Source organism: Ascidiella aspersa, chromosome 8 (assembly GCF_963924565.1).
Source record: "Ascidiella aspersa chromosome 8, kaAscAspe10.2, whole genome shotgun sequence".
NCBI classification, from domain to species: Eukaryota; Metazoa; Chordata; class Ascidiacea; order Phlebobranchia; family Ascidiidae; genus Ascidiella; species Ascidiella aspersa.
In genome coordinates, this window is record NC_139454.1 from 1769656 (window position 1) to 1780402 (window position 10747).

General features: G+C 35.7%; 1 protein-coding gene across 1 annotated transcript; it reads left to right on the top strand.

The window, feature by feature from the left end:
• The first annotated feature begins 768 nt into the window (after positions 1-768).
• On the top strand, positions 769-8488 carry LOC146134803 (uncharacterized). Its single transcript, XM_083395659.1, has 9 exons — positions 769-816; positions 1264-1416; positions 1992-2154; positions 2518-2609; positions 3160-3296; positions 4059-4160; positions 4767-4953; positions 5452-5680; positions 8361-8488. Exons 1-9 carry the CDS (start codon positions 769-771, stop codon positions 8486-8488), a joined length of 1239 nt encoding a protein of 412 aa, XP_083251785.1.
• The last annotated feature ends 2259 nt before the right edge of the window (positions 8489-10747 follow it).

Here is a 10747-nt window from a genome sequence, read left to right on the forward strand (position 1 = left end):
TTATTGTTTATATTTGGATCTAAGCCTGTAACAACACTTCTAGTTGTTTATCTTATATCCATAATGTAAGATCTCATAAAATCGAATTCATTTTTTTAGCAGAATTGATGTTGCCGTTTTACCGTAACTGCAGTAACCTCTGTGATTCTTTTTGGATATTTCATGTAAGCATGTAAAACCAATCATTATTGCTGAGTTACAGAAGTAGAATATATTTAAAAAAAACTGAATTATTTCATTTAAGCTTGCAAATCTATACACTCAGTTGATAAAACTAGCAAGCGGGTTATACTCGAAAAGACATTTGGAGAATTTTCAACTGTTTAGGTCGATCAAAACAGCTTAAAGTACGTTTGCAAAGTATTATGGACGGCTATCGTAGTAAAGGGAAAAAATAAAAAAAATAAATGAAAATTGAATGACGAGGAATATCATTTACAACCAAGACAACGAATCTTTTGTGACACTTGAAATCACCGAGCAACATAGCAACACCAAGTAAGGCTAAGTGCTCATTGATTCCCCAACAGGTTGGAAACCACTGCCGTTTTGGGGGTTACTAAACAAAACACTAAAGGTTTGAAACCACTGACTTCACTGGTCAGCTATTGGAACAGATTGAAGCATGTTGTGTAGATTGGTTCGTCAACACAGGCGTTCATCAACCCGCTGCCTCTTAGCTTTAGCCCTCCTCTATCTACTTGCCCAAAGTTTTATGTGGCAACTTAAAGCAGCAGGGTCACGCACAAGGTCACCTCCTGCTGAATTATGGGAATCGGAGGAGAGGGTGAATGCTCGTTCTGTGTTATATCTATTGTGTGTTTGTGTGCGTGTTTGTTAGTGTTATGCTGTGTTCTATCTCTCCGTCCTTTATTTTGTGTAAAATTTATGTGTATGGTAAGTTTACATGTGCTTTTGTTTGTGTCTTTGTTTGTTTGTGCGTTTGTGAGTTTGTGTGTTTATGTTTTTGCATGTTTGTGTGTTTGTATGTTAGAGTGTTTGTTTGTGTTTGTGTGTTTTTGCGTTTGTTTGTGTCTTTGTTTGTTTGTGCGTTTGTGTGTGTGTTTGTGTGTTTGTGCGTTTGTGTTTGTGTGTTTCTTTGTTTGTTTGTACGTTTGTGTGTGTGTTTTTTTGCGTATTTTTGTGTCTTTGTTTGTGTGCGTGTTTGTGTGTTTGTGCGTTTGTCTTCTTTAAAATCTCGACATTTATCTTTGCTTAAAATAATTCTATATAAAAACACATAATCACATCAATTAAATGTAGGCCACTTCCCAAACCGGATCGTTCCAAGAAGAACTAATAAATGAAGCCCGCATAAAGGCTGGTTGTGACAAGGTCGACAAAAACGCTGGATTCCTCGTGTGCGATCGTTTGCCCTTCACCAAGGTCAACTGCGGAAATAGAATACGAAAACAGGTAAAATAAAAAAATATTTTGCATTTGTTGTTGTCGATAAACAAGAAATTGCACTCGATTACATGTAGGTAGGGCTTCGGAGTCGGACCCGGGTAACAACACGTAAGCCCCGAGCCGAGTCCGACATGCGCGGTACCAAACTTTAAAACTGATAACTGTAACTGCAATTATATTGTAGAAAATGGTAGAATATTTTTCAACCACGTATTGTTGGTGGGTGAGGTATATAATACCAATATAAGGGAATTGGCGAAAAATCTTCGTATTTAGTTAAGTAAATTGGCGGAATAGATGTTATAGAGTTTTCGAACTTGTGTTTTTTGATATTTGCTTTTCGTTGGCGCTCATTCATCGAAATCAAATAAGAGTTTGCAAAGAGCCGTAGCAATATATAACAGGCAATGCGACTCAATAAAAAAATGACTACTCTACATAAGTTTTCCAAAAACTCTACGAGAGGCGTGTTTTTCCAGCGACCAAAATTGCTATTTAAATCCTCCACGGCAAACTGAATGCACTGACACCAACTTGGCAATCCGGTTTTGTGTACAAACAAAAGATTATTTGCACAACAGGATACAGTGCGGAGTTACAGAGTGCCGGACATTGTACACTTCGTGTGGGTTGGCCAACCTTTCCATATGAAGCACTTCCACCAATACTTAGCAATCCGTTCAGTGGCAAGCATACAACGACCCCAGGTCATATACATCCACCTCAGCCACGGGACTGACGTAGGTAAGGGGGCGTGACGTAATTACGTGAGAGTGACGTAGGTATGAGGGAGTGACATAGGTACGTTGCAAAATATTTAACTGGACAAAAAATAATGGCATATTTTCAGTAAAATTTACAGCCGGGCTTGAAATGTATTTTTTATGTCTGGAGTTAAATCTTTTTTTTTGCACGAAATATAAATGGTGGCCGACATGGAAAGCTCTTGAAACAAACGCGTGACACAAACAACTGTAAAATAAAATTATTTATTCTCCTAAGTTGATTTTATATTTTGAATGTATCATGAGTATAAGTATTTAAATTAAATCCCCCATGAAAAAATTATTTTCGTCGCTAAGTTATTGAAAGTTAATTTTGTTGCAGAGATTTCTCCGCTTTGGAAGAGAATGTTGAATGAGGTTCCTTGCGTTAAAGTGTTGAAAGCTGATCCACCGACACACGCGTTTGGTCAGAAGGTGAATCTAGGGTTGTACGGAACATTCTGGAAAGATATATTTCTTTTAAGCAACCTAATATTGACTTGAGTCAATGACTTTTTTTTTCTTAAGTCAATGACTGTTTTCAAATGACTTGACTTAAGTCTTTTTGGCAAATGACTTGAATTGACTTAAGTCATTTTGACAAATGACTTGACTTCAGTATTTTAGAAAATGTCTTAACTTAAGTCTAATGTTTAACAACGATTTTTTAACTTTTTTTTTTTTTAAAGTACAATCAAATAGCCCGAATGAAACCAACGTTCAAAAAACAGAAAAAAACTTTAAAAAAATGGATTTTTTTATATTTGTTAAACACACTTCAGTTTTCAATAAAGTCAGACCTGGACAAACTACCAGCCCCGGATGGGGCCCGCTGAGCAATATATCAGGTCCATGGCCCATTTTCAATGAAACAAAAGCATTAACATTTGTTTTCTTGATTATATTTTCTTGAATCCATTGTTAAAAAACGCTGTTAAATACAATTGCCAACTCCTGCTCAAAGTCCTTATTTTTTGCGTTCCAGATGAGAAGCGCTTTGTCGCAATCCGACTTCTTCCGACTTCTTATCCTGCAAAGATACGGAGGCGTATACCTCGACTTTGACGTCATCACTCTAAGGACTTATGACGCACTGAGGGCTTATGACGTCACTATTGGAAGGCAAGTTTCATTGGCTGTACGCACGGAGTCGGTCACGTGGGGCGTCATGACGTCACGAGCCCGTAAAACTGCCACAAATGAGCCAAATTAATGATATTTATTTGGAAAAACTTTGTCTGATTTGTCTAGCACGAAAAATGTGATGTTTTCGATGCTTGATGACGTCATATTGAACCAAGGATGTCCGATATTTCGCATTTTATTCCGATAAACGATATTTTTGACACTAAGTATCGCAATCTGTCCGGTACAAAATGACGTCATTATTAATGCGAAATAGGCAAAATAAAAAAATTGAAACGTTCTTTTCAAAACTTAGTGCTACTTACTAACATATAAATCGCCTTTCTTTTCTGTTATTTTTGTCCTTCCTTACTTTTTATGTTTCATCGCTTTAATATTCACTTGTATTTTTACTTTGATGATGGCATGCTTTAATGATTTGGGTCATTAAAGAAATGAAACCAAAAAAAATGAACTGCTTTTGTGCTGATTCTTTACAAAAAAACTGAAACCAAGAATGAAGAAGAGCTTAAAAACGACAATGCTTCAATAATTGAAGGGCAAACTAACATTTCTAACATTTTTGTTTATTTAAAGTACTATGAATATTGTAAAGAACAAGCAAGTGTACATATTGTGATGCCGGTCATTGCAATAGACAAGCCCATTGTACAAAACTGTAAAACGTCTGACGTGATGTAAAACACCAGCATTGAGTTTCATCGCGCTGGAGTATTTACAAGAAAAACATATTTCCAGATCACTGGTGAATAAGATAAGCAACGGCATCATTTTCTCGGCACCTCAAGCAAGTTTCCTGCGAAGGTGGATCAATACATACGTCGGTCTCGATAGAACAAAGTAGGAAGTCATGTTTGCACAAGTTCTTCGCTTGTTGATTTCATTTAATGAAGTAGAGATGCGTTGCATATTAAATTAGCAGTTGTTATACATTCGATAATAAAACAGTTTGTCCGGTGCTTCCGTCATATTCGGTCACACTGCTGGTATTTATTGTTTCGTTAGCTGTTTTCACAACGTTCCAGGTACAAGTCGTTCTCCTACCTTTGATATTTAACAGGCCATGTTCCTTTTTCCATCGATCAAGCTCGCCAACTTCTTAAGGCTAAAGCCACTGTTTGCAAATTAAATGACTTGACCTAAGCCTTTTGGGCAATTTACTTTACTTGACTTAAGTCTTTTCTAAAAATGACCTGGTTTGAAAAGAGATGTTTTCGTTATTGTTTTGTTGTTAAACTTGATTATTTATCCAAATTTTTGCATATTTTTGTTACTGTATAATGCGTTTTTGGTATTTAAGTCGTAAATCGGAGAAGTTAGTTATTTAACATGTGAATTAACTCAGACTTAAGTGATTTTACAATGACTTGTTTACAACAGTGGAAATACAATTTGCCATCAGTGTCACTTGTTTGCATTAATGCATTGTGATCTTAACCTTTGCAGATACAAGCCGTTCTCCTACTTCGGCCTTGTCGTTCCTTACGAGTTGTACGACCGAGATAAAAGTGCCCGGGTCCACCTGGAATCCACATCAATGAACAGACCCAACCCTTTCCTTGATGGACTCAACTCAACTTCGAGCGAAAACTTCGATATTTCGGGAAACTACTTCCTTCATATTCACCCACAGGTCATCTAAAATCATGCCAGCCCCGATTCACACGAAGACTGAGGGCTCCCCTCAGCTGATAACAGAGTGATTAGGTTAATTTGTCGAGGAAAGAAAATCAAGTTCTCCTAAACCAGTAGTTCTTAAACTTTTAAACTCGTTTTCTTCGTGTGAATCAGGGCTGGCATGATTTTAGATGACGTCATATAACAATTAGAAGTAATAAACTTGCTGTATTAGGTCGAACTCCTAGTGGTCAAATAAGAAATTGAAATCGAGTCTAAATAATAAAAAAACACCATTTAATCCTAAAAATCCATGCCATATAATTAGACACTCACATTTCTTTTCTGCAGCTAAGCATCTTTCTGGCGACATTTAATACACTGTTTGATAAGATTAGCTTTGAGCTTGTTAAATATCTTCTTTGATTATTCCTGAGGCCCACAAGTAAGATAAAATCCTTCCCAAGCCGCTTAGCTTAGTATTAAAAATGATCAGCTAATCCGTACCTACCAGGTCTTCTCTCAAACACACCACGAGCATTTGTTGGATATTGACGAGCACAGGATTCGAGTAATGGACAGTACCTTCGGGGCAGCCGCTAGAGCGGCGCTGTTCGGTTCAACTGACCTCGTGTTCCTTCGGGGGGAAACCCCGTTTCCGAAAAAAGTGCCAAAGACGCTCTACTCTCTACCGCCACCTAGATACGAAGACCCCTCTGTTTTTAAACGAGAAAGCGAGGAAGGTTTTTTTGAGAAATTACTTCGAGGCTTTATATACAATTCTTAAAAAACGAATGCAAAACAGTAAAGACAAAAACTAGCCTTGGCATCAGAACGGCCATACACATCTTACTTCTAGGATATATCCTTGTTTGTATATCTTTTATTGAAAATTATTGTTCTTATTTGTGTATAAGTGCGATTTACGTTCTTTGGTTGTCGGAACCCTTCATATTATCAACAATTTCATGGGATTATTTACTACGAACATCAACTTTTTCAGTCGTTTTATAAGGAGCAATATAACTATGTTAATATCATGGGTTTACGATGTAATTTATGAGTGGTTTGTGAAGCTTTAGCTATCATTTTGATCCCATATCCCAGTGTTGCAAAGACTTAAGTCAATGACTTAACTGTTGACAAATGACTTGACTTAAATTAAGTTTTAGGGCAAAAATATTTGTCTTGACTTAAGTCTTTTAGAGAAATGACTCGTGTTAAAAAGAACTGCTTTCCATTTTTGTTTAGAAAATTCTGAGTTTAGCCCATAAAATATTTACTTGCTACCAGTTTTCGTTACTTTGTTATTGCTAATAAATCGGATAAGTTTGCCAATTTTAATAGTTAAACGTATAATTTTATAACAAGGAGTTGACTTTGGATTGCCTGGTTCTAGTTATGACTTGACTGAGACTTTATTCAAAAATGCCTAACTTGGACTTAAGATTTTTTTTTATAAATGACTCTACTGGGACTTAAGTCATCATTCAAAATAACTTGTTTACAACACTGTCATATTCCTCGTTATGTTTTACATTTTTGGGCCCCTGCATTCAAGGACAGACACATTCGCGTGTGATTTGCCACACATGCTTTAAACATACATTTTTTTTGCAAATTTCAATTGAATATAAAAAACAAGGCATTATTATAATTTATGAGACATATTTATGTAAAAATGACCAAGTTTTATTTTGAAATTAATTTTGAGATCATTATTGCATACCATACTGGTCCGGATTAGGTTAAATCGTTTTTGCATTGTTATTTGTTTGAAATAAATTTTGTGGCAATATTTTTGCGTTGTCTGCGAGATAAATGTTGTAAAAACCATGAATACTTCACAACACACAGATATGGATGTAAATTGCAATTACAACAAACCGTATACACCGACGAAAACCAAGGTAATGTGAGAAATATATCCTAAACGTGGGTTTCTTGAAAGCATTGGATAAAGTGCCGGCGCTGGTCTACAATCCTAACACTTTTTTACAGTAACGATATGAGTAGCAAAAATTGAATTTGCCAAGGAGAAATAAAAGCGCTGGTTTAGAATCCTACTTCAGTTATAAAACCAACGCACCATATTTGCGTTAGGTTGCGAGTTTGGGTGTGGGTGGGTCAAGTTCTATTATATTTATTATTTAATACTATTTCATAACCCACCCTAACCCAAACGCTAACCCGCAGCCCAACCCAAATAAGATTCGTTGTGGTAGGATTGTTAATCTAGAATCCTGCCTCATTTTTTCCGTGGTTGATATTGCTAACAATATTTTGGTTAAGGTGGATTAAGTATTATTATTATTATTATATTTATTTGTTGTTTGCATTTAAAATTTTGACAACTAGTTTTGTTACTAAAAATGTTGGGATTTTACACCATTGCCTATTTTTTTAGACTAAAGCTTTAATTGCTCACAAACTAACAGGCACTTATATACTTTGTCTGTTTTAGCCCTGAATAATTTTTAATACAGTAAACCTTTTGCATGCTAAGACTGTCTTATAAAGTTAAAAGACTAAAATGCATTTAAAAAAATGCATTGCACAAACAATAGCTAAAGTAGTTAAAAAAATGTGTTATAGCTAGTTTTTGACACACAACTGTTAGGCCTCGTGTCAGTTTTTTAAAAGAGCTAGCGGGACTGAGTGATATTTTACATTGGCTAATCCATCGAGCAGGCGAAAGTTTTCCCTGCTAACAGATATTGTATTTTGATAGAATACAAAAAAGGTTTAAAATGGATTATAACGGAATTTACATTCACTGTAAGTCATAGTTCTAACCAAAGTAACTTGTTTTTGAGTAGTACAAATTCAAATTCCCCACAATTTGAAATATTTAATTTTGTTTCAGTTGTTTAATCAATATACTGGCTTAAAAGTCACTAATCTCCTTAAAAACCTAATAAATGTTTTTTTGACATTTAGGAGTCTAGTGAGAAAAGATATGGAACTCAAACAAAAAGTCCAACCACATGTACATGCAGAAGAATGGACACAACAATATTGTGCAAGATGTGCGGTTTCTTATTAACCGGTCAGTTACAAATACTTTAAAATAAAAGTTTGTAGACTTTATCTCACTTTGTGTATGATTTATTAAAACTTGTAATAGTTGTGGACTTCATGTCAGTTTAAAGATGTTTATAAGTAGACTAGTAGATTTTTTTAATAATGCTATAAAAACAAATCAAAAACTAACTCTAACCGATGTTTAGCTTTACAATTACAAAGCAGAACTCATTTTAGGATATACCATTTGTAAGAATCTGATATAAACACTAGTATACCAACAATAGGGAACTGTATATTAAATTAGTTGTTCTAAATGTTTTGATCAAATTGTTGTAGGACTTTAATAGGCTTTAAAACAAAACTGAAAAATAGTTTTAAAATTTGTGTTTATTTCAGGGCGAACAATGCAATCGCGATGCCCGCTTCACCCAAAGGTTGTTCATCTTATGGATCACAGCCACTGCCCACATTGTCACAGCACAAATTTGCAAGAATGTGAGTCACTATCTCCTGTTAATCAGTGACATAAAATATTTGTTGAATGTTTTCAAAAGATTTCTTTTTTAGTTCTTTTCTTGTCAATACGCTGTATCATGTTCAGCAGTGTGTCTGATTGATTTTCGTATACATTTCTCCACCAAAAAGCACCTTTGTGTACAAACAATTTTTTTTGTTCTTCCACTAAAATTGTTCCATTTATCTGCGTTCCGTTATCAAGGTACCAAACCAATTGTCGCGAATTTTTGTTCTTTCAGTACATTGCACATGTTTTCCACAATATTTTTGTTATTTTTTGTTAATAAATTTTTGAGTTCTGGTAACATGCATACTACTAAGTATTTAGTTGCCACGTGAATGTGTTAGGCAGCAAAGTAAGAAGTCTGATAAATTAGTAGCACAGTAAATTAAGCTTAAAAATGCTTTGTTAAAGTTAATAAATTACAATAGCAAAAAAAGGGGCAGAATTATATCACCCAAAACTAACATGTCAAGACTTCAAGTATACTTTAAAAACATTGTTTAAGGTTTTGTTACGTTTGAACCCGGAATCCATGTTTTATCAGTGATTTATTTGTTAACAAAACTCATAAACTAAAATATCCTTACTTACAAAGCTGCCTATTCACCTATATCAGAAAATATGTTGCAAGTTAATAAAGCCACGGCACACAACAGTGATATCAAAGTGTCGCGTTGAAAGCCTCAGACAATGCAGAATTCTTTAACCAGCGTTTGGCAAATCAAGAAAGCTGAACTGCCTTAGCATTATATATACACTTACAATCAGTGCCTTCTCTCTACGTTGAAATTTTAGGAAAATATGAAATAAAGGGTTTACCTGTTATAAATTAACAGCCATAAAGCACTATTTTTACTGTCTCTCAACCAGGGCTGCGGAGTCGGTTAGAAAAAAACCCGAGTCCGACTCCGGCCAAATGTAAGATTTTGTCGAGTCCCGAGTCCAGCTCTGACTCTACAGTGGGCCTACCATATGTCGTCTTTTCTCAAGAAAACTAAATGGTCCTCCGAGGACGCTCAAAGATGTCCAAATGTCCTGTTTTTTTCGCATTTCGAGTTAGTTGCTCATACTTTTTTTTTGCGCTAGCTCTAAGTTAATATTTAATTTTTGCAATGATTCCAATGGTTTCGCTGTGTTGTACACCACACCTACAGCGCTGTACAAACTCTGTTTTTGCCAACTTTAACATTAAAACGGCAAAAAAATTTCTACTCAGATGTTAACTTTTTTTTAGCAAGTCTCTTTAAGTGCCATTGCATGTTTTCATATCATTAAAGGGCGGCCCTATTTAAAATTTTGCTAATTTATAGATAAACGATAAAATTCATCCACCGTTCGAACTATTTTTTATCTATGTTTTATTAATTGGATAACAGGCTAGCAACAGGGGACTCAAACGCGAATCGATAATGTTTTTGCAATATTGCTGCTGTTGTTGTGTGTTATCACATTTTTGAAACACGATAACGCAAAGTTTAATTTTTGCGCCTTCATTTCTATTTGCGCTGACATCGCAGCCTTACAACTGTGGAGTGAATGCCCTCACAACACGTTTGTCAAAATCAACTCGTGCACGAGCAATTTGTTGTGCGTCCAACGCTAAAATCCTCCTGAATTTACAGTTTAGCACCAATTAAACCCAATTTTTTTCGCGTTTTCGCGACCGACGACAAACGTCAGGGGGGGAGGGGGGCGCAAGGCATGGGGAAATTACCAAGGGGGACACGGCTGAAAAAGATTAAGAACCGCTTGTCTATGGCATCAGGTGGTTCTCAGCAGACGATTTCTTTAAATTTAGACAACAACAAAGCAAAATATAAGCTATACATTATAATGCTGAAAAGGAAAACTCTTTTTACTTATGAGCTACGCCAGAAGTATCCGTGTTTCAGAAAAGGACGTGTTAATTTTGAAGCTGAATGCAACACTTGGATATGGCACGTTTTTCTCAAACGTAACAATTCTACTTTCGTTTTACTTGCAGGCAAGAAAATGTCCTCTTTTAAGGTGCTGAAAATATGGTCGCCCTACTCTACAGCCTGTATTTTAACAATTTACGCAACTAAATTAAGGTAAATTTTTTGCAATCCACTCATATTGATGTCGTAATTGATCCACCCGCGCGCATTACATGGTTTAAAAATATCTCACCATTTGCCGGCAAAACAAACCGACTCCGTCGAGTCCCGAGTCCGCAGCCCTGCTCTCAACTATATTTTGTCGCGGGCCATCAGAAGCAATTGGTTTATTTACTGATATTAGT